Source organism: Chlamydotis macqueenii, chromosome 2 (genome assembly GCF_036417535.1).
Source record: "Chlamydotis macqueenii isolate bChlMac1 chromosome 2, bChlMac1.mat, whole genome shotgun sequence".
NCBI lineage: Eukaryota > Metazoa > Chordata > Aves > Otidiformes > Otididae > Chlamydotis > Chlamydotis macqueenii.
The window spans coordinates 17775256-17799351 of NC_141557.1; the positions used below are offsets into that span (position 1 = coordinate 17775256).

Sequence of the window (24096 nt, forward strand, 5' to 3'; positions counted from 1 at the left end):
ACAGAGTGCCAGAACAGCCGAGGTTGGCAGGGAGAGATTAAGAAATTGCCTAATCCAACTTTGCTGACCAAAGCTGGATCAACGACAGCAGGTTACTCAGGACCTTGTACAGCTGGTTTTTGAGTTATTGGTCTACGTTAAGCCTCTCCTACAGTGGGAAAATAAGAGGCAAGTTGCTGTCATGGAGGAGCTGTGACTTTCTCGTAGAATAAAAAGCCTAACGTGCAAGTTAAACACCAAAGGCTTCCACAACAGCTTAGTGTCTTTCGGTGCAACTTCCAGGCTCACAGGAGATACTTAAGATGCAGTAACAACACCACATATAAATAAATCTCTATCAACAGAGAGGTGCAGATATGGCTATTCAAGGTTGCAGTACTACCTGCAGATCTCCCCTTGCTTTGGTGGTCTTCTTACTTCACATTTTTAAATTTTCCATTCTCAAAAGCAAAAATGACAAAAGGTTCCAAGCCTTCCTTATTTCAAACTCCTGTCTTTTCCACTGAATGCAGATGATGCAGAGGACAAACAGACATTCATTGGTAACCAAGCTGCTAGTCACATAAATTCCCTGACATACTGCCCAACTTATTTACGTTTCCCTCTCAGCATTCACTAAGAGCTTTAGAAAAAAGGAAATTCCACAGTAAAGGTAAACAGATCAAACCAGAATTTTTTTAGGTCCAATCTCACTCACACTCCAGTGTGTCAAACAGCTCTCCTGATGGAAGAACAAGCAGAGCAACAACCATGCAAGAAAATGAACATCAGTATGTGCCTAACAGTTTCCCAGCTGAAGCAGAAAACAAATTCTGGCCAGAGTAAAGTTAAATACAGAAGAATGAGAAGAATGTATCTCTTCTGTTCATAATATTATAGTAAAGGAACAAGTAACTAAAAAATCCAGCAACTAAAAAGCCTCAGCTGTATAAAGTCGATATCTAATAAACTGTTGAAGAGGGATGGACTCTCACGCTCTGGTTAGCCTCAGCTTGGCTTGTGGCAGCAGCATGGTACACGGCAGCGCAGACCAGCTCCCTGTTCTCCATATGCACAAATGCATGTTACTGAAACAGGCTGGTTACATTTGTGCTCTGGAGGAGAAAAATTGCATTCTGTATGTTCTTTTTCCAATGTTCTGGTTTTGTTAGTGAGGGGGGGCCTAAGGTGGTAGCTTCTGTAGGAAACTGCTAGAAGTCGCTCCCCTTTGTTCAGTGGACTCGGCCGGGCCTAGGGCGGACCCGCTGCTGGCCAAGGCCGAGCCAATTGGTAGCAGAATGTCCCGTGATAATGCCTCTGCGATAACGTATTTAAGTAGGGGAAAACAGGAAAAAGAGGAGGAGAAGATGTGAAGCAGCTGAGCGGGGGGCAGAGAGGGGGAGGCGCGAGCCTCATGGGCCTTGCAGGCCTCACCCTCTGGCCTCCCGCCGGGCAGCCGACTGGGCCCGACTCGGCCCGGCCCGGCTGCAAGAAGTGGAGAGGAGATGAGAAGTGAATAAGATGTAAAAAGGATCCTGAGAGACGTCTGCCAGCCTGTTGTGAGGAACGGCTGCAGACGCCAAGGTCAGTTCAGAAGGAGCGGGAGGAGTAATATGGCTCCTGGCCAAGATTCCTCTGCAACTCGTGGTGAAGACCATGGTGGAGCAGGTTGTCCCCCTGCAGCCCATGGAGGTCCACGGAGGGGCAGAGATCCACCTGCAGCCCGTGGAGGACCCCACGCCAGAGCAGGTGGAGGCCTGAAGGAGGCTGTGGCCCGTGGAGGGCCCGCTGGGACAGCTGTTCTAGAGGGACTGCACCCCGTGGAAGAGATGACCCACGCCGGAGCAGTTTCACGAAGGACTGCGGCCCGTGGGAGGGACCCCACGCTGGAGCAGAGGAGGAATGTGAGGAGTTCTTCCCCCGACGATGATACAGCGGCGTAAAACAACGCGTGATGAACTGACCGCGACCCCCATTCCCTTTTCCCCCGCCGTGCCGCTCGGGAGGGGAAGGTAGTAGAGATAATGTTAAGCCCGGGAAGAGGGAGGGGTGGGGGGAGGTTATCTTGTTCCCTGTCTCATTCTCCTGCTAATTTTAGAAATAAATGAATAGTTTTCCCCAAGTCGAGTCTGTTTTGCCCGTGATGGTAACTTTAAGGATTTCTCCCCGTCCTTATCTCAAACCTTGAGCCGTTTTTCTTATATCATCTCCCCCTATTCTCTCGGAGGGTGGGGGGGAGCGAGAGAGAGACTGCGTAGTCTGGTCCCGATCGGGGCTGAACTACGACATCCAATGTTCCATATAAAATACAATGTATAATTAAAGGAAATGTAAAGAACCATAGTCCAGAATGATTGTATAGTATCGGCTATATGCGAATAAAATTAATCCTTTCATCAGCTTCCATGTTAGATTGCCAGGTAAATTCTCATTCAACAATGTTTACTCCCAATATGCATAAGCATGTGTAGCAATCAAAAATCCTGCTAAGTAGGTTAATCATGAGCACTTTTGAGGAAGCTACAGTTTCCTGGAAACTAGTTTCTGAGTGTCTGTCTGAATTTATACTTTCTGAAATTAATTAAAGTTGCATGTCTTGACAAATACTTGCTGTTCCCTCCCCTGCATTGCTAGGAATCTTGCCTCAACAGCTAGGAGCACCCTCTGAAGCGACAGCACTACTGGTGTCCTTAAAAGTAACTGCTGATCACAGGACTGGAGTGGTCCATGGGTGGGTACATGCACTTTGGGAAGGACAGACTGGAAGGGCAAGTGCCCTGTTTGTCAGAGGGCAGCTGGGACACATGGAGCTCTGCCTTGGAACACCAGCTAAGAGCTTACGGTGACACTGTGGTGGGTGGCTGCTAGACTGCCTGATCAGGAACGCCAATGCATGGACGAACAAGGAGCTCCTGACAAAACGCAGACATAAAAAGGAAGCATACAAGAAGTGGAAGGAGGACCCAGGAGGGATGTAGAGACACTGTCTGAGCACACAGCAATGGATTTAGGGAAGCCAAACCCACGTGGAGCTCAGTCTGTGGAGGGCAGATTCAACTGGCAACAAGAAAGGCTTCTACAGGTGTAACAGCAAAAAAAAAAAAACCAAAAAACCTAGGGAAAATGCAGGCCCACTGCCAAATGATGCAGAGACCTGGTGGCAAATGACACAGAAAGGACTGAAATACTCAATGCCTTCTTCATCTCAGTCTTTACTAGTAGGACTCGCTTTCAGGAATCCCAGGTCCCCAAGACCAGTGGGAAAGTCTAGAGCAAGGAAGATTTAAATTTGATGAAAAAGAATCAAGTGAGGGAACACTTATGTGAACTGGATACACTGACGTCCATGCACAGGATGTGACAAGATGTGGCCAGTGTCATTGTGAGGCCACTCTCAATACTCTTTGAAAGGTCTTGGTGATCGGGGGAGGTTCCTATCGACTGGAAGAAAGCAAATGTCACTCCAGCCTTCAAGAAAGGCAAGAAGGAGGATCCCAGTAACTATGAGCTGGACAAATTCATCTCAGTCCTTGGGAAAGTGATTGAAAAAAATCCTTCTGGAGACCTTTTCCAAACACGTGAAGGACAAGGTGACCGGGAGTAGTCAGACTGATTTATGAAGATGAAATCATGCCTGACTGACCTGACAGTCTTCCACAAGGAGATGATTGGCTGGCTGAGGGAAGAGCAGTGGATGTTGTTTACCTTGACTCAGAAAGATTTTTCACACTGTTTTCTCTAAAATCTTCATAAGACAAGCTGATGAAATACACGTGAGAGAAATGGACAGTGAGCTGGACTGAAAACTGGCTGAACTGCCAGGCTTAAAGGGTTGTGGATTAGCAGCAAGACGTCAGTCCAGTTGGAGGCCAGTCAGTAGTTGTGTACCCTAGAGGTCGATACTGGGGCCAACACTGTCTAACCTCTTCATTGATGACCTAGACAATGGAGCAGAGAGCATCCTCAAGAAGTTGGTGGAAGATACAAAACTGAGAGGAGTGGCTGAGAGACCAGATGGTTCTGCTGCCATTCAGAGGGACAGAAACACACTGGAGAAACAAGCAAACAGAAATCTCAAAGTTCAACAAAGGGAAATGGAGAGTCCTGCAGCTGGGTGAGAATAATCCCATGCACCAGTACATGCTGTGAGCCAACTGTCTGGCAAGCAGATTTGCAGAAGACAACTTGGGGATACTGGTGAACACCAAATTGACCGTGAGCCAGCAGTATACCCTTGTGGCAAAGAAGGCCAGCAATCTTCTGCACTGTATGAGGCAGAGTATGCTCAGCAAGTTGAAGGAGGTGGTCCTGTCCCTCTACGCAGCACTGTTGAGGCCACACCTGGAGTTCTGTGGCCAGCTCTGGGCTCCCTGGTATATCTCTTTGTGTAGTCAGTATATAGATGTCTAGATAGATGGAAGAAACTCCAAGTCATAGTACTTTCTTAGTACGCTTTCTGCAATAATCTTTTTATTCAGACCTTAAATCTTAAGATTTAATACACTTTAGAAATGCCTTTGTATTAGCATTAGAAGCACAGTTAGCATTAGAAGCTCTTTTGTAAAACTTGTTCTATCAACTTCAGAGCTTTGACTGAATATTCCACAAAGTATCACAAATTCTGCTCTCAGGGGCCCACTAAAGTACGCCTTTTCACTTTTATTTTCCAGATTTATTACTAGACAACACTGTCACCCATTCTAATGAAGAGGGTAATGCAATACGCACACTACCCATTGATATATATATATCAATGCAACATATAACTTCAATAAGGAAATGAAGCATTCTGTTCATTTGTCATTCTGCAATAAAATACTCAAGTTGAAAAAGGCAACTGCAAGAAACACTAACTCTTATCTTCTGTGTTTCCTCTCATATGCACAGGAAGAAACAGCATCATCTGATAAGCTGAATTCTGAAAAGTATTGCTTTGTGTGTTTTCCATAAAATAATTAAAAAAAAAAGACAATTTAAATTATGGTCAAAGGTTTATTTGTCAAGGGTTCTAAGCCAATCTAGTAAAACAACAGTAATGTGTCTATTTAAAGGTAAACTGAATTAAAATTATTCTGCTGTTCTGAAGAAGCATTAAGCAAGCATACAGGAAAGCTAAGCTAAATTTCACAATTTTCAGGAAGAAAGAGGAAAGTTTTCTTGCTATCAGATAGATAAAACACTCAGAGATTCTCACTGAAATCAAATGTAAAAGATGCAGACCCAGGCAGTCTACCCACAAAGAGCAGTAAGACCCTACTGACAACAGAACGGACTGAACAGAATGAGAGGGAAATGCAATAAGCTCCAAGCTCAATAAAACCTGCCAAGATGAAGTAAGGAGGAAGAGTCCCAGCTGCACTCTGAGGTCACACATACATCAGAACAGTGTTGATAGCCATGATTTTTTTTTTTTTAATAGTAGATGTTTAAACAGAAATATTCCAGTCAGAGAGACATAAAATATTGCTAAGAAATGCAGTGGCAATGACCTTGCTTCACAACCAAATAACCCAAAGAAAAAACAGGGGAAAAAAGCAGGAATTAATAAGACTCCTTTCTTATTAACAGTCAGACATTGACCTACATTCAGACTTGGTGACATCCCTGCAACAAGAGCCAATCACACAAGAAACAGATTTGGACTCCTGAATACAGCAAGCAGCTTAAATGTGGTGTTTCATTTAGCAGGAAGATGAAAATGAGACAAATCAGCCCAGCCTAACTGAACACCGAGACAAAAAGGAATGGAAAACATCATTTGTTTTTACTGAAAATAGTCTTGAGATACATAATTTGGTTTCTGTATTCTATCTGACAAGTCTTGCAAACGACACTGATTACTCTGCATGCTAATGCAGATGCTGGATGACAGACCTGAGGCTTTCCAGGGCAGGGCCCGCTGCCAGCTCTTCATACATCTGAGCCTGCTAGGGCTGCGCCCAGGCTGCACCAACCAGGGAACAGCTACGCTTAAATGCTCATCGCCTTCTGAGGAGACAGCTACAAAACCTGTCTCCCTCACTGTGATTTTCAATATCCTTCAGATTACTCAATTTTGCTATTCCTGACAGTCTTGTGTTCATTCCAGAGGTTGGGGAGCCCATCCAGGAAACACTTCTGGGATTTGGGATAAGTAGTATTGTTTGGATTTGCAGGATGATCTCTGTCAGTAGCTTTAATACAGTAACCACGCTTCTAGTAACAAGGTGCAGAAAACAGTTATGAAGTGCACTGACTTGGTTTGTAAATTCTACCTTTTTTCTTACAAAATTACTCACAACTGAATTCTAAAGGGCTTTGGGTTGAGTTTTTCATCCATTTGTTTCTGTATTTTTTCCAGAAAGCCTGTGCGCTCTGACTGGGCTGCAGGCTTAACAGCCGCATCACATTCACCTCTATGCAACTCCGTACAAGAACGTGCTTGCCAGCTGTGGGGAACTGCGCTTTTAGGAAGACCTGGCAGAAAGTGACTGCAGCTGGTGGCTGTGCGCCTCCTGTCCTCCAACACTGCCTGGATTGCGCCCACTGGATAAAGCAGACTTTGGCTCTGCATGATTTCTGAACACTAAAGAAGGAAAATAAACAAAACAACTCTTCATTTTCTATGGTCAACCTATCTTTCTCAGGTCCACAGTCAGTTTAGGTGCTGCCTGGAGTTGGAACTGGCAAACCCTTCAAACCCAGGCAAGCTGCATGCGCAACCAGGAGCACTGAGGAGCGAGCAGCAGACAGAGATGGTGACACCCAGCTATGAAACTGCTACACTGAAATTTGAAAGTGTAGGACTTTCTTCACAAAAGCAATATTTTAAACAGGCACTCAAAAGAAGGTGGGAATAAGAGAGTTTGTAACGTATCTATGGTGAAGAATTGGTCTTGTTGTTTGAGGTGGAGCAGCTGAGTAACAGACTTGGTTGTGGCTGATGTCTGATCAAAAAAAACTCGGAAAGGAATTACTGGAATGCCAGAATCAGCCCTTTAAAAAGCCACTAGGATTTGTGTAGCAAATAAGTTACCCAAACAGAACTTGGGATCAGAAGATCTGTGGGACAAAAAGCATGTGGAGGAACCCACAATAAAGACTGCATTGCAGCTGAGGGCATTAGACAAGACATCTGTGTTCTTCAAACACCATGTCTGGTGTTTAAAGAAAGGCTGAAGAACAGTAAAAGTCTCCTCACTCCAGCAAAGCACTCACCACCTTGCACAAAGGAAAACCAGCAACACTGCTGGCTCTACAGCGGGGATGAATGAACCAACAAACTGTCATATCTTTAACCACAAGGCGGTCCAAGGCAGAGAAGCCAAAATGGCACCTGAAACAATGCCTACTGCTCAAAGCAAAGGCACAGCTAATGAAAAATAAGTGTAGTTTAGGAGTTAAGTGATAAGCATATACCCTGTAAAGCCAATAAGCTAAATATACATACGCATAAACATAAAATTGGAAAAGACTCAGTTTATAATTTTACCAAGAAAAACTTGTATGAATTAAGAGGATAAAGGCATGTTTCACTCATATTCTCGCTCAGCAATATGTTTCTTTGGAGACGCAAGGAACATCCTGGCAGAACACAGCAGCCCCATAGGAGTCCAACTGACCTACTGTTTTATGACATCAGTGATTTATGCTGCTTACTACATGATGACACCTTAAGTGGAGCGAGAGTCACTTGCTGCTCTGACAAACAAGCAAGGGAGTATGTAGTTCTGGTTCTCCAGATGGGAAATCAAGACCAGCTAAAGCTGCAAACCTGCCCCTGTAAGGCTACAGTATAAATGAGAATGGGAAAGAAACATTTGGATGTCGTAACCAGGGAAATGCTGGAGAACATAGACTAGGCAAAATACTGAGGCAGTTATGCAACACTCTCATCTTTGCGAGACACGGCACAGAAATGCTCTATTAGTACAAAGCACACCAGTACTGGGATTGGAAGCACCGTGGCTGTGTTAGCGAGGGCACACTTCAGCTATTTGTTCACAGTTCATTTCATTGCTCAAGTTTGGCACGCTGTTGCAAGGCTCTACTGCTTTCAGGTATGTGCATGACATTGTGCCTTATGAGAGAAAAATCAAGCATCAGCACTTCTTTGGTATTCCTGCACCACGCTTCAATGTATAGCAGAAGCCCATTGTCTCCTCTGGGTCAGATATAAGTCATCTTGGGCATGCCTAAATTTTCAGTCAAAACCACAAAACTGGTTTGTTAGTACAAAGACCATTAATCTATGTAAGTGTCATTTTGGTACAGGAGGAACTGTAGACCAGTTGTCTGAGGCTCTAAGTATCTCTGGGGCTTCCAGTCCTGAGGGGTCATCGTAGGAAGCAAAGAAACTGAACTGAGCACCAGCCAGTATTTCTGTGAAGAGACATTGACAAAGTTTCCTTAGGAGAGACTAAGCCACAGACAAAACTGAACATTACATAATATACATCCTTGCAAACCTCTACATTTTAATACATTCAAATGGTAAAATGGTCAATGTCTCTTTTTCAGGGGTGTAATAGGTTTTGATTCATCAGAGGCCAATGTTAGCTGATAGTCACCAGAAGCCATCAATTGCTACTTCTAAAAAGAGTTTGACAGTCACCACCTACAAGGTTCCCAGAGCAATACACAGGCTATTTTCTCAACTAGCAAAGTATGATTTTCAAATTGAATAAAAATTTGGAAGAGATTTGGTCATTGCAGCCACATTCTCCAAAGCCTTTAAAAAAGTGCAGAGGAGCAAAGTCCAGAGCTGGATTATGTTAATCCGATTTAAAAGGAAAAAAAGTCTGTCCAGTCTAAGATAGAAGGCAGACTTATTGCTGAGGAAAGATCCTGCATAAAGTAATTAAGGCTGTTACTAAGGGATGGCTGGGACAGTGTAATTTCAGCCTTTTTACAAGTTTCAAGGCTCTCAGCACTATATGGAGTTTTGTTCAAAGCCAACAGGAGAGTGACTTCCGAGGGACTAGAGAAATATGTCAGAAGGAATATATGATGGTCATTTAGGGACTGAAAGAAACCACAGGAGAGCTAGAAAATACAGTTTAATTAAAAATAGTATAAAATACAAAGTCCATTACATAACTTTATGAAAAAATATGAACAGTGGCATGAAAAAGGTTCTAAAAGCTTGTCACATAGGCCAAAACTAGACAGACAAGTCAAGCAGAAGAACAGAAGACCTCTGTCGTGGTTTTGTTAGTGAGGGGGGGGCCTAAGGTGGTAGCTTCTGTAGGAAACTGCTAGAAGTCGCTCCCCTTTGTTCACGGGACTTGGCCAGGCCTAGGGCGGACCCACTGCTGGCCAAGGCCGAGCCGATTGGTAGCAGAATGTCTTGTGATAACGCCTCTGCAATAACGTATTTAAGAATGGGAAAACAGAAAAAAAAGAGAGAGAAGAGAAGATGTGAAGGAGCTGAGCGGGGGCAGAGGCGCAGAGGGGGAGGCGCAGGCCTCATGGGCCTTGCAGGCCTCACCCTCTGGCCTCTCGCCAGGCAGCCGATTGGGCCCGACTTGGTCCGGCCCGGCTGCAAGAAGTGGAAAGGAGATGAGAAGTGAATAAGATGTAAAAAAAGATCCTGAGAGACATCTACCAGCCTGTTGTGAGGAACGGCTGCAGACGCCAAGGTCAGTTCAGAAGGAGGGGGAGGAGTAATGCGGCTCCTGGCCAAGATTCCCCTGCAGCCTGTGGTGACAACCATAGTGGAGCAGGTTGTCCCCCTGCAGCCCATGGAGGTCCACGGAGGAGCAGAGATCCACTTGGAGCCCATGAAGGACCCCATACCGGGGGAGGTGGATGCCTGAAGGCAGCTGTGGCCCGTGGAGGGCCCGCTGGGACAGCTGTTCTAGAGGGACTGCACCCCGTGGAAGAGATGACCCACGCCAGAGCAGTTCCACGAAGGACTGTGGCCCGTGGGAGGGACCCCACGCTGGAGCAGGGGAGGAATGTGAGGAGTTCTTCCCCCGACCATGAAGCAGCGGCGTAAAACAACATATGATGAACTGACTGCAACCCCCGTTCCCTTTTCCCCCCTGTGCCGCTCGGGGGGGGAAGGTAGTAGAGATAATGTTAAGCTTGGGAAGAGGGAGGGGTGGATGGAGGTTATCTTGTTCTCTGTCTCATTATCCTGCTGTTTGTAGTAATAAATGAGTAGTTTTCCCCAAGTCGAGTCTGTTTTGCCCGTGATGGTAACTTTAAGGATTTCTCCCCGTCCTTATCTCAAACCTTGAGCCGTTTTTCCTTATATTTTCTCTCCCTATTCTCTCGGAGTGTGGGGGGAGTGAGAGAGAGACTGCGTAGTCTGGTCCGATCGGGGCTGAACTACGACATCCAATGTTCCACAAAAATGTGGGCACAAATTCGTTTGCAGTATCTGGAAAAAACAGTTCATAGATTTTTAGCCTTATTTCAGTCAGGCGATGGTACCAAACAATTCCATCCTTAGACACAGCAGCTCTCTTTTTACTAGCCTTGGGGAAAAAGCTACGGTGCCTTCTGACATCAGCTCTTGATTGGAGACAGTGAATTTACATAGTTTGAACTGAAGTCTGATTTCAGAGAGGTAATACCAATTTGCATTATTCACAACCGAACAGTAGAAAATGATGTCAGAATAATGCCGAAAAATACAGCGGAGAGAGACCCTGGTTCCTATATAGCAATAAGGCAGCACTAAATACTCAATTGCTTATTTTGTAGATGAGAAAGCTGAAACCAAGAACACCTGCAGTGGTGAAAACTGATGCCAGAGTCAGAGGAGTCTAATAAAAAGACAGGCCAGGAGAAACAAAAAGCTTAGCAAGATCTGTGGTCACAAGAGTGACTGTCATTTCCCAACAACTCTGTGCAAGCTGATGCTTGAGGCAGAGGCTGCCAACAGCAGGGGCTTCACCGCAGGTGGCACCTCCCTGAAATCCCAGCAAGCGGAAGAGAGATCGTTTTGCTCTAGAAGATCTTGGAAAAATAACAAGACATTGCTGTTGCAGAGGTCAAGTGCAGAACATGGCTTTACCAGAACCACTGCGCTTCTATTAACTGCCAGAGCGGAACAGGGGTGATGGCTGGGAAGAGCCCCAGAGGCCCTTGAGTAACTCAGCGCTCCTAGCTAGCTTAATTCAAACACTAGAAACAGGCACTCAAAATTTTACAGTGATTATTAAATGCTAGTATTTTTATATTTGCCCAGAAACAGGGGCTCCAGCTTGAGTTGTATACAACTAACTGCAATTATGTACAGAGGCTTGCACCAGGCACATGAAAGAAGCAGGACTCAAGCCAAGAAAATCCAAAAGTCAACTAAATGTAAAACCTGCCAGTGCACTGTACTGTAATACACTGCAATAGCAAAAAGTTTTTAATTTTTAAAATATTTTTGGTGGCACTTTTAAATTGAAAATACTAGAAATCAGCTCTAAAAGGAATAGCTTGATACTTGCAACTGAATTAAGAAATGAAACTTTCTTCAGGACCTACTGTCTTTGTATTCCTGAATTTCAAGCAGGCAAGGCAGCATCGTTTTGGCCTTTCCCATTCAGATCATGGATCTTATACATTACATCTAAAATTCTTAGAGCACCTTGGACATCTTTCAGAAAAGCATATATGAGGATAACTCACCAATGTGCAGACTGGTACAACGCTGGCAAGCTTTACCCCTGTATGCTGCAACACAGCAACAGAGCATTTTATGTCACCAGTGGTTGATTACCACTGGTCAAATAAGGACTCTGTTTTTCAAGTATACAATTTTTCGCCTTCACAATAATCCAGAAAAGAGCAAGTAATATCTGAGAATATTTGGTTCAGGCACCAGTTTTCCCTACACTAAAGATCTGCATTAGAGTAAGTGATCAGATATAGGACTAATCGCTAAGTTACGGGGTTAGAGCATTGGTGGATAAGGGACAAGCAACTGATGTCGTCTACCCAGACTTGTGCAAAGCATTTGACACTGTCCCGCACGACATCCTTGTCTCTAAACTGGAGAGAAACAGATTTAATGGATGGACCACACTGTGGATAAGGAACTGGCTGGATGGCCACACTCAAAGAGTTGTGGTCAATGGCTCAATGTCCAAGTGGAGACCAGTGATGAATGGTGTTCCTCAGGGGTCAGTATTGGGACTGGTGCTGTTTAACATCTTTGTCGGCGACATGGACAGTGGGGTAGAGTGCACCCTCAGCAAGTTTGCTGATGACACAAAGCTGTGTGGTGAGGTCGACATGCTGGAGGGAAGGGATGACATCCAGAGGGACCTTGACAGGCTTGAGAGGTGGGCCTGTGCAAATCTCATTAAGTTCAACCAGGCCGCGTTCAAAGTCCTGCACCTGGGTCGGGGCAATTCCAAGCACAAATACAGGCTGGGTGGAGAATGGATGGAGAGTAGCCCTGAGGAGAAGAACTAGGAGGTACTAGTGGATGAGAAGCTTAATGTGAGCTGGCAATGTGCACTTGCAGCACAGAAAGCCAACTGCATCCTGGGCTGCATCAAAAAAAGCGTGGCCAGCAGGATGAGGGAGGTGATTCTCCCCCTCTACTCTGCTCTTGTGAGACCCCACCTGGAGTACTGTGTCCAGCTCTGGAGCCCTCAACATAAGATGGACACAGACCTGTTGGAGTGAATCCAGAGGAGGGCCATGAAGATGGTCAGAGGGCTGGAGCACTTCTCCTATGAGGACAGGCTGAGAGAGTTGGGGCTGTTCAGCCTGGAGAGGAGGAGGCTCCAGGGAGACCTTATAGCGGCCTTCCAGTATCTAAAGGGAGCTTATAGGACAGATGAGGAGAAACAGGGCCTGTTGTGATAGGACAAGGGGTAATGTTTTTAAAACAGAAGGGGGTAGATTCAGACTAGATATAAGAAAGAAATTTTTTGCATTGAGGGTGGTGGAACACTGTAACAGGTTGCCCAGAGAAGTGGTGGATGCCCCATCCCTGGAAAGGTTCAAGGCCAGGTTGGACGGGGCTCTGAGCAACCTGATTGAGTTGGAGATGTCCCTGCTCCTTGCAGGGGGGTTGGACTAGGTGACCTTTAAAGGTCTCTTCCAACCCAAACTATTCTGTGATTCTATTATACAGCTTGATCAGTTGTATAACACAGATCATTACATTTTTCTATACAAACTCCTGTAATTTGTAGTAGTATTTAACGATAGAATATCTTCCAAGAAGGCATTCAGTCCCTTGTGCTGTGTTTCGCAGCTCAAAAATGTCCTCATTTCTCTCATTAGGTTCTTCAAAAGCCAAGTACCCTTCTGCAAAGAATTTGTGCCAGATTGCTCATTTGAATTTCTCTGGATTTGGCTTCCAGCTACCAGATCTTATTAAACCTCAGTCCAATAGATTAAAGATTATTGTGTGACCACTTCTTCTCTCCTTGCTTGTTTATACATCGCACAAGAAGTCATCTCTCAGTCTTCTTGCTGATCTAAAAAACAGATTAGGTTTCACATTATCAAGCACTTTTCCCAGGCCTTAAATACTTTCTGAACCACATCCATCAGCTGCACGTCTCCTTTAAAAATGCATCTTGGGAACAGGACATAATGCATTTGTATTTATCTCAAAGATGATGCAACCTTCTTCTGTGAAATCAATTCTCAACTGATAACCTTTAAAACTCCTATTCTCCTCAATTTTGTGTCTTTAACTAGTCCCTAACTATAATTTGCCTTTTGGCTGTATTCAAGTGCAGCTCTTTGACTAAGCCCAAGTTACCAAGCAACAAAGATTACTTTTCATTACTATCCCTTCTGAAACAAAATTTACCATTTCACCAAGCTTTGCGTTACCCACAAATTTTATGAGTAATGATTTTGTGCTTGGTTCTTCACTGCAACTGAAAATGCTAAACAGTATCAGGCTTACTCCTGATCCCTCACGGGAACCCACCAGAAGCCTCCTCTCCAGTCATGATTTTTCACTGGCAATCAGCGTATGTGATCTGCAAATCTCTGCTTCCACTTAACTGTGATCAGCCCCTGTTCATGGAGCGTGAGTCACGTACTTAACTCCCTCTTCACACTCCTCCACAAATAGCCTGTAACTCATGTATTGCAGTGCAATCCCTGGCTTCTCTTTCATGCCATAATCCCACCCAGCAGACAACTGGGCATCAGATAACTTGTTCCATCAACCAATTCTGTTCTTCCCATGAAATGAGAAAAAAAAGCCAAACCCCAAACAGTCTATAGAGCTACTTATACCACAAATGCATGCCTACCTGGAAGGAAGATGCTGCTGTACTGTACCACAGCATAAAGTTGCGTCACCTGAGGGGGTCCTGGGCTTGCCTAAGGTCTCTGAGATGATGTCTTCCAGCTCCATTTCTGAAGCCCTTCTGCTATCATGTAATCTGATGTGCAAAACCAGTCCTTTCTCCCATTATCTGCCACGGTGCTCTTGCATACCATCAAAAGACATCTGAAAGGTCTTGTGATACCTGTAGATCATCCAGAGGGCCTTCCAACCCACTGTTTGCTTTTTTACCAATCATGATAGGAATATAATTTAATATTAAAACACCAGATACTTTCTTTATCTTCTGTTTGAACTTTTCTAGGCAAACTTGGTCTACTATGATAAAGCAGAATGTATGCTATATTAAGGTGATTAAAAAAAGCAGCCTATGCAACTGTACGGCTGTATCAACAGTCTTTTAATATAAATTAAATATTAATAGGAATATGGATGAGAATATTTTCAGGATCACAGTGCTCTAATAATCTTATGTACTTTATATGCCCCTGATTTTTTTGCTTAAAGATAATGTTTATTAGTCCCACTTCTACACTGTGCTCCATCAAGATTAATTCTGCACTGCGTATGTAATAACAGTCGTGCTACATTTTATTAGTTTATACATATGAAAGTAGATACTTTATTCAGAAATACGAAACAGAACCATTATGCTGTCTAGTTAAGGCTAGTTATTGCTTGAGAATGGCAGGGATATAAAAGAGCTAAATAGGATTTTAATAATGCAGATTTTATTGAGAAAAAAAAGCCACAATAAAACAGAATGTGACTCTGTTATTTAATCTAGAAGAACTACCCAGATGAGAATTTCGTCTTGAATCTGCATCATGCAGGAATGCTATATGGAATTTACTAAACTCTCTAAGTTGTCTAAGGCACATAAAAATAAATAAATTAACCAGCAAAGGTTTGCAGCAGGCAAGAGAAATTAATTATACTCAGGAAATGAATGAATTAGGTTAAGACATGCTAACAAGAAAACAAATTTTTCCATGACCAGCCTAATTAGCGAAACTTTGTTCCTTATGAACTCCTACTGTACGCACATACATTTTTGCAGCATGTCCAACTCCGTTCCTCCCCAAACTGCATCTCTCAGCCTTTGACTCTCCCCCAGCCCTTAAAGCAGCCGTTCCTCTGTCATGTCCTCCAGCAGCCAGGCACGAGGCACAGCGTGGGAGCAGCCAGCAGCAGGTGCCCGCTGACCGCCCGGGGCACATAAGGCAGAGAGGGACCTGCTGATGCTGCGGGTTTTGGCTGTCGCTCTGCAGGAGCATTCATAAGGTCTGTGTTCTGCCCCAATACTGTTTCACAAATCTTTGTAGGAGTTTGTGCGTACAATCTCTTCTTCATTGCTACCTTTGAACTATGTCTTTGCATAAAAAAGAAGCATCAGTGATGTGAGCTTCAAATAATGCAAATGACATAAGAATCCATGTACATTTTCCATGTATTGCTATACTTCTTGTTTAAAGAAAGATGGGTAAATCTGTTAGATGTGTAAAAAGCAAGTGGAAGAGGACAGGGATGCCCTGCTCTCACAGAAGATTTACTTTTTCGCAAATTAAATTAAGTTCATGATAAATACAAAAAGTACCTGATGCCTTTCTTTTTTCCCTCATGTCTCTTTTACCCAAAATAAGATACCTCCCTCTCATCTGAGTCATCACTACAAGAAAATGAAGCTGATAGTGAGGTGACAGCAATACAGGAAGGCTCTTTTTTAATCCTTACAGTTTCCACACTGCTGCTAGCTCTGATATTCACAGCAGTATCATGAAGCTCTTGCATTAACACAAGCTAAAGAGGCAGAATAGGGAGGTATGGCTGCAAGAGCACCAAAGAGACGTGGAACTCCAGCAACCCACAGCAAAACATATATGGCTCTGAGCCCTTCTGCCAAGCATTGGCAAATTTTGGAAGCTTCTTGAATTAATTTTCCTTGTAGACGAGAAACTGGCAGTACAAAACAAGTATCCTCTCAGTGAGCATGTTCTTTTTCAAAAGTCCAGCTGCCCCTTTTCCCAAAGCCGGAACGGTAATAAGCAGTGCTCAGACAACTCTGTTCAGCCAAGGCTTCAGACCGGGTGTCTCTCCCCTCTCCAGAAAAATGCCTTCGCATCTTCCATCTCTCTCTCTCTCCAGGGATCTGCAGAGACTTATGTCAGTCACAGCACTTACTGTTTCTCTGCAGGAATGACTGATGGCAGCTTCATGTCTTATGCCATACTCCTTCCCTTCTCCTGCTTAAGATAATGAAGACAGAGACCAGAAAAACTGGATATCGAACTCCCTTTCCATGAGGCTGCATGGAAGGCAGAGAATCACGGTGTCACTGAGCTTTGTATGCATTATCAGGAATCAAAGTGAATAAGGAAACGCAGGATTACATCTTTGTTACCTACCTGCACAAAACTAACATGAGTTTTTACCTGTTTTAATTCAAACACGATTACCACAAAAAGCTATCTCACTCAAGAGATAGATCTCACCCAAGAGGCAGAGTTACCTTGAAGTTTATGAGTCTTGGGCTCAAATCTAACTGCGGTTGCAGCTTGCTTGCTTTCAGGAGGAGAAAAGGGAAAATCACTCATTTGTAGACAGTTCCACAAATCCCTCGGAAGGAGAGGCAGATAAATTCTCCTTCCAGGGCCTAGGGGAGGTTTATAGCAAGTTTCAGCACAAAGAACTGTGGAATATATCCTGTAACATACACCTATAGTGTTGTTCTGGTTTTGTTAGTGAGGGGGGGGCCTAAGGTGGCAGCTTCTGTAGGAAACTGCTAGAAGTCGCTCCCCTTTGTTCAGTGGACTCGGCCGGGCCTAGGGCGGACCCGCTGCTGGCCAAGGCCGAGCCAATTGGTAGCAGAATGTCCCGTGATAACGCCTCTGCGATAACGTATTTAAGTAGGGGAAAACAGGAAAAAAGAGGAGGAGAAGATGTGAAGCAGCTGAGCGGGGGGCAGAGAGGGGGAGGCGCGAGCCTCATGGGCCTTGCAGGCCTCACCCTCTGGCCTCCCGCCGGGCAGCCGACTGGGCCCAACTCGGCCCGGCCCGGCTGCAAGAAGTGGAGAGGAGATGAGAAGGGAACAAGATGTAAAAAGGATCCTGAGAGACGTCTGCCAGCCTGTTGTGAGGAACGGCTGCAGACGCCAAGGTCAGTTCAGGAGGGGGAGGAGTAATATGGCTCCTGGCCAAGATTCCTCTGCAACTCGTGGTGAAGACCATGGTGGAGCGGGTTGTCCCCCTGCAGCCCATGGAGGTCCACGGAGGGGCAGAGATCCACCTGCAGCCTGTGGAGGACCCCACGCCAGAGCAGGTGGAGGCCTGAAGGAGGCTGTGGCCCGTGGAGGGCCCGCTGGGACAGCTGTTCTAGAGGGACTGCACCCCGTGGAAGAGATGACCCACGCCAGAGCAGTTCCACGAAGGACTGTGGCCCGTGGGAGGGACCCCACGCTGGAGCAGAGGAGGAATGCGAGGAGTTCTTCCCCTGATGATGACACAGCGGCGTAAAACAACGCGTGATGAACTGACCGCGACCCCCATTCCCTTTCCCCCCCCCGTGCCGCTCGGGAGGGGAAGGTAGTAGAGATAATGTTAAGCCTGGGAAGAGGGAGGGGTGGGGGGAGGTTATCTTGTTCCCTGTCTCATTCTCCTGCTAATTTTAGAAATAAATGAATAGTTTTCCCCAAGTCGAGTCTGTTTTGCCCGTGACGGTAACTTTAAGGATTTCTCCCTGTCCTTATCTCAAACCTTGAGCTGTTTTTTCTTATATCATCTCCTCCTATTCTCTCGGAGGGTGGGGGGAGCGAGACAGACTGCGTAGTCTGGTCCTGATCAGGGCTGAACTACGACAAGTGTTCACAGCAAGTTTGTCTCAGGATGGTTGGTCTTTAGAGGGCAGTTCATAGTGACAGGTCATTTGGCTTTCTGGCAGGTGATGCTGTAATTTATTTCACAGAAATATAATAAATAGGAATAGCTGCCCCCCAAGCATTTACCATAAGATCACAGGAACTGGATTCACAAAATGAACTGAGCTGCATAAATATCAAACTTCTCAGGTCCTAAAATACGCTACTACCAGGGAAGAGAAAGACAAATGGTCAAAATGGTTATAGTAAGCCCCTACGGTGTAACCAGCTCTACAGCTTGACTAAATCACCCCTCTTCCTGCCTTGCAAACAGAGTCAAACACCAATTCCTGCCAACCAAGTTAAAGCAGTAAAAGGCTGTATCAGACCAGAGCACAGGACATTGCATTTCTGCAATAGCAACATTCATCTCCAAAACAATTTTTGCCCCTTTTGTTTCACATGGGATAACAATCACTATAGACTGCATCCAGTGGCGAAATCCAACAGTGTATGCATCTACCTGAAGCCACTTCAGGCTTGCCTTCCATAAGAAAAAAGTAAATAATTGCACAGAATTTAAATCTCCCACTTTTCTGGAGTATTCAACCAAACTGACCACGGGGGCTTGACTCACTTAAAAAACGAAGTGTAACTCACCACTACAGCCAATGTCCATCTCATTTTCCTTGCCCACCTAAGCTGAGGTTATACAGCAACCAGTTCTCCAAGACAAAACGTCTCTTTGTGGTGTTTCATCACTAGTGTCCCTTTTCATGGAAATATCGGATGCTGGTATATTTGCACTACAGAACTAGAATCTATTGGCACTATGAACTGTTAAATATTGGACTCGGGACCACCCGCAGGCTCCAGCTGCCAAGGTACCTTCTGTACCTTTCTGCACCACTTTCCCACCAGCCTCTTCTAGATGGGATCGGCTGTATGTTCTTTCCCTCCCCTAGCTACCAGAGGAGGTTATGCCACGTTTTCCTCTTTCCAGTTCTGCCAGTCAATGCACACCTCCTCCCTAGTGAGAGCAAACTGACATCTTCTTCAGTTTCTGTGCTAGCGTGTGTCTCTTCTTCTGTAAGATACTGAACCACAACACGTGACACAGTGCACTGCACACTACTCGCACTGCTCTTCACCTCCTTTCTTTATCACCTACAAAGATCTGCAGGAAGGGCCACTACCTGCTCCAACTGCACCAGATGGCAAGGCACAGCAATGCAATCTTAGCACAGCATTTAGAAGAAGTGCAGAATTACCTCACAGGGTTAACATCTTCTCGTCTCCCATTAACACCCCCATTCTACCATCGGTATTTACAAAAAAGCCACTGTATGCCATTGTTTTGTTTTCCATACCTGGAACATTACCTTCTCTGTACTGTCTCACTCTCCTCACTTCCCTACTCCCTTCTTTTTCTCTTAGTAATATTAGCAATGGAGGTTCCCATGAACTGGAGATCCCATTCCTCGGTTTCATTCTCCTAAGATGTCTCTAAGTTATCCTACGTATATACACACACACAAACACACACACATGTCTGTATATATATATATACCTATAGCTTTCTTCCACTCTTATGCTTTAACCCAGAATTAAGAATTCTGTATTAATCCTGAGAACAAGATGGTAGAAGTCACAAAATATTAAAAATAATGAGGTAACGTGTTCCTAAAATACAGGGCTTGAAAAAGAACACAAAGAGTGTTAAGTCACAGAAATATACTGAAAGATGCAACATCAGCAGCTCTTTTAAAACCGAAAGGTTAAATCTGAAACATCATTATTTCTGGAGATAATTATTTTGAAGAATTCATTGTTGAAGAAAGTACTGAGTTTTATGTTCACAGCTCTACAGTTAGATGTCTTAAATTAAGCTGATTTCCTTACCCCCATCCTACCACCCCCATAAACATCAGCTCATTATTTTACAAATGCACACTGAATAAGAAAGAGGCAATTTAAGATGAGGCACTGCAGAAATTGACTGTGACGGGTGTTCAAAGAATGAATCAGTACGTGATTTCCCTGTTCTTTTACTCTTCCTTAACCATCTGCTTTTGGCTACTTTTCTGATTTCTCCTGACCCTCCTGAAACCTCAAAGACCTCCTCAGGAAGTGGAAAAAAGCCCCAAAGAAAACAAGTGTTTCCAGTGCCTCCTACCTGGCTTTGGATAACCTTCATGCTCCAGTGCTACTCAAAGCACCCCATTCATTGAGAAAGATAGCTTTGGACTTTCTGGCTACCATTAATAGCTGCTTTTACACAATACTGGTTTTCCCATTAAACTGTGAAAAACCACAAGCTCCTTGCTAGCAATCAGTTCTTCTCCTGGGCAAGATACAGGTTACGTGCAGGAGGGAACCAGTGTTTGTCATGAGTGTTTGTGGTGTCTGCAGTAAGCCATTCTTCATCTCCGCAAAGACTGTGGATTAAATTAGATCTGCCCAAAATTTCTACCAAATTTTCAAACATCACATTATTATTAATTAGCATAACTGTTGCAAATGTATATAATAATATATATATAAAATTTGACTCAGTCTTTTGCAAGGTACAGTCCCTGACTGAAATATTCAGTACTAAAAAAAGACCACAATATCACGAATGAAGGAAATGAATGGTCAGGAAACCTGGGTGGAAAACAAAGATAGATTCCTAGAGAAAGTAATTCTGGATTAATACACAAAATATGTGTTTTGTTGTGTTTTTTTTTTCTCTTCATGTTTCATTTAGAAATATAATATTTTTCAGGTTGTAATTACCTCAGAAGGTCATCCAGTTCTCAAAGCAGGCTTAACACTGAATCCAGACCAGGTTGCTCAGAGCTTTATCCAGTTGGGTCTTGAAAACCTCCAAGTATGGAAATTCACAACCTCATGTGCAACCAGCTCCACTGTTTAATTACCCTCATAGTGAAAATGTTTTACTTGTATAACATTGACCCTGATGCTAATTTATATTGTATAAAGTTGAAATATCCCATTTCAATCTTGTTCTCCTCATGCACATCACTGTAAAGAGCACAGCTCCATCTTCTCAGTAACCTCCTTGTACGTGTTTGACAGCTGCTATTAGGTACCTCCAACACCATCTCTTCTCTAGGCTGAATAAGCCCTGTTTCCTTAACCTATCCTTGCAGGTCAAGAGCTTGATTGATCATCTCAATGGCGTTTCACTGAACTCACTCAAGTTCACTGATATTTTGGGAGAGTCCAAAACTGGACACAGCATTGCAGATATGGCCTAAGGTGTGCTGAGCAAAGGAGAATAATCACTTCCCTCAACTTTCTGGCTGCTGTTCTGTTGACAGTCCAGTCTGCTGCTAGCCTTCATTGTTTTGCACTGATCAAGGATAAGGATGTAGTTCATTCCTGGTTTCTTATTCAATCTTCATCCTGTTTGCTGACCCTGTCAGCACAGGTGCCAAGTAACACCAAACAGCTGAACGAGCAAAGTAGAAGCACAATATTTTCGGCCCAATTCCGCAGCCTGTCCTCACTTCATATAAACAGAAGATCAACTGCCCTGTCAGGATATGGCTTCCTTACATCATGTAAAATCATATAAACAACCTGTTAGGGTAGCAAAACTGCAATGACAATGTGAATCTTCCATAGTCTTAGGCTTTTTCACTATATATCTGAGCTATAGATAACAAACTCTCCAAGCAAAGCCACCAGTTCTGTTATATCTTTTCTATAGTGCTCTAGCTGTTACTCTTTTTGCATCAGAAATTATTCATCCCAGAAAATACCATAGGGTGTGGGATTTTCTGGATGAATTTCAATGCAAAGATCTGGCCAGACATAGCATTATACAGTCAGAGTTTACCAGCCAAAATGTACACTTGTAACAAGGGACACAAATAAAAGGGAGCTGCAAGGAGAGGGTCTATGTCAATGGGAAAGCAGGGTTTTCCACCTGAAATGTGACAAGCCAAGAATGCAACATGAAACACAACATATTTTCAATCCTCATTCAGTATATGAGCATAATATCAAACCTCCTCTATCTAACATGCCAACACAGTAATGAAACTGAGATAAAAAGATGAGCAAGTGTACTTCATCCAAGATGTCCAAGTACCAATATATACATACTGCATATCTTTTTGCTTCAATAAAAATACTTAAAGAATGTATCAGTAATTCTTTTCACTAAAGTTTGAAGAGGAAGAAGCATTAGGATTTTATCCAGCATACTCAGAAAAGGCTTCAGTTTCTAAGGGGACTGCAGAAGTGGGATTAGAAGTTGAGTCTCTGAATCTTAATCTCTGAACCATATGTGAATATACTGCCAATCCCATGGAACCCAGAATTTCCCACACATTTTGCTGGCAGGCACTGATGCTTGCGAGAGTGTAGCCTGTCTGCTCTGATTGCCTGAAGAAGGCAGCCCTTGACTTATGAGTCGTAAGAAAACATAGTAAGTATATAAGCCATAGTGTACTCACCATCCCTGTAACTGAACACTTAGCATCTCTCTATGAATACTTTACAGGGAAACTTCTGAACACTTTTGAACACTATGAACACTTCTGTATTTTCCTATTTTCAAGGAAAAGATATTCACCTTCTGTGAAAAGGTGCACAGAAGGTGAATTGCACAATTTCACAGTTGATGTATAGACTTTTCATCAAATCCTGTCTGTATTCATAGTTCTCTACTGGGATTAGTAGCATATAATTTGAGCAGGAATAGTGAGGAAAAATACACAGTGGTTTTAAAAATCAGAAACAGCTCTTTTTTATCATAGTATTTGCAGCTCTTCCATCTAAGTACCCACACAGATTGCACATACTCCCACAGAGATGGAAATTAATAATATGTGAAATACCTGTGCAGCTTGAGCGTCACAGTTCCATAAACAGTAGCAAAGCCCAGAAGACGGACCCATCTTAGGAGAACACAGCGAAATACGCTTGGCTCAAAATACAAAATGACAACCTATAGAACAGAAAGATAGAGAGAGCTTCAGTACCACTTTAATGCGAAAGCAGTTCTTCATTCAAATGCAGAATAGTTGCAAAACAGGACAGCAGACATATTTCAGCTCGTACTGCTGTATATTTAGATTTTCTAGTAAAGTGACGGGATGATCAGATCAACCAGCTGGCACAGTTCTAGGCACCAACTCCTTTTGAAGGGAGCTGGCAAAAGCTCTGTGACAGACTGTGAAGTGACAACACTTTTAAATGCAATTCCACTGACTTTTCTTAAGTGAGTGAAAACATGTAGCCAGAGAAGAGGATAGAATAGACAAGGACATTTTCCTTGAGCTATTCCAGTAATATGCAGCTGGCCCAATTCTGGTTTGATGGACTGTATTTACTAGGTTACACTTCAAAGTCACTCCTTCTAATAAAACTAGCAAAACGATAGCTGCTCATTTTTCTCTGCCAACTATTCTGCCACACTAAAAATGATTGCACTAGCCTCTCTCTGTCCAAAACCCCAAAATCTTGATGTCATATTTGACTCTTTCTTATTCTTCCCCATATAGTTTCCCTAAGATATACCAAATCTCCTTATACATCACCACTTTCTTAACAAAAATAACCTTTTTGTTCACTTTTGGATTTCTCTAATCACAACAGAAAGGTCCTACTGGCCTTAACAAAGTACCATGCATGAAGACAACACTTAAAAAACAGCAACAAAAAGCTACTTCTGCAGGTATAGTGTGTACAAAAGCATCATTACAAAGTAAAATGTCACCCTTATCTGAAACAGGCCTGCTCAAATGATGGACATGGTCACAATCTGAACCAGGAGTCCATTTCTTCTTGTTTCAACAGATATTGTTCCTGGTGACCTAAGAGATGATCCCATATTCCTTCCCACACATCCAGCCCCACCAGGAGCCTGCCATTCCAGGGTTTTGCCTATACACTGTCCTTACCCCACCTGCAGACCCTGCTTGGTCCAGCAAAGCTAGATGGAGTGCATCCCACGCGTCTGACCACAACCTGGTAAAACGACCCAATGCACCACAGTACA

The 24096-nt window shown here is 43.8% G+C and overlaps 1 protein-coding gene across 1 annotated transcript in view; it reads right to left on the bottom strand.

The window, feature by feature from the left end:
* GPR158 (G protein-coupled receptor 158) overlaps positions 1-24096 on the bottom strand; it is a 199330-nt gene that overhangs the window by 36591 nt on the left and 138643 nt on the right. The window contains exon 6 of the mRNA XM_086742581.1: positions 22934-23043. Coding sequence (XP_086598707.1) covers positions 22934-23043 — 110 coding nt within the window. The remainder of the gene's footprint in view (positions 1-22933; positions 23044-24096) is intronic.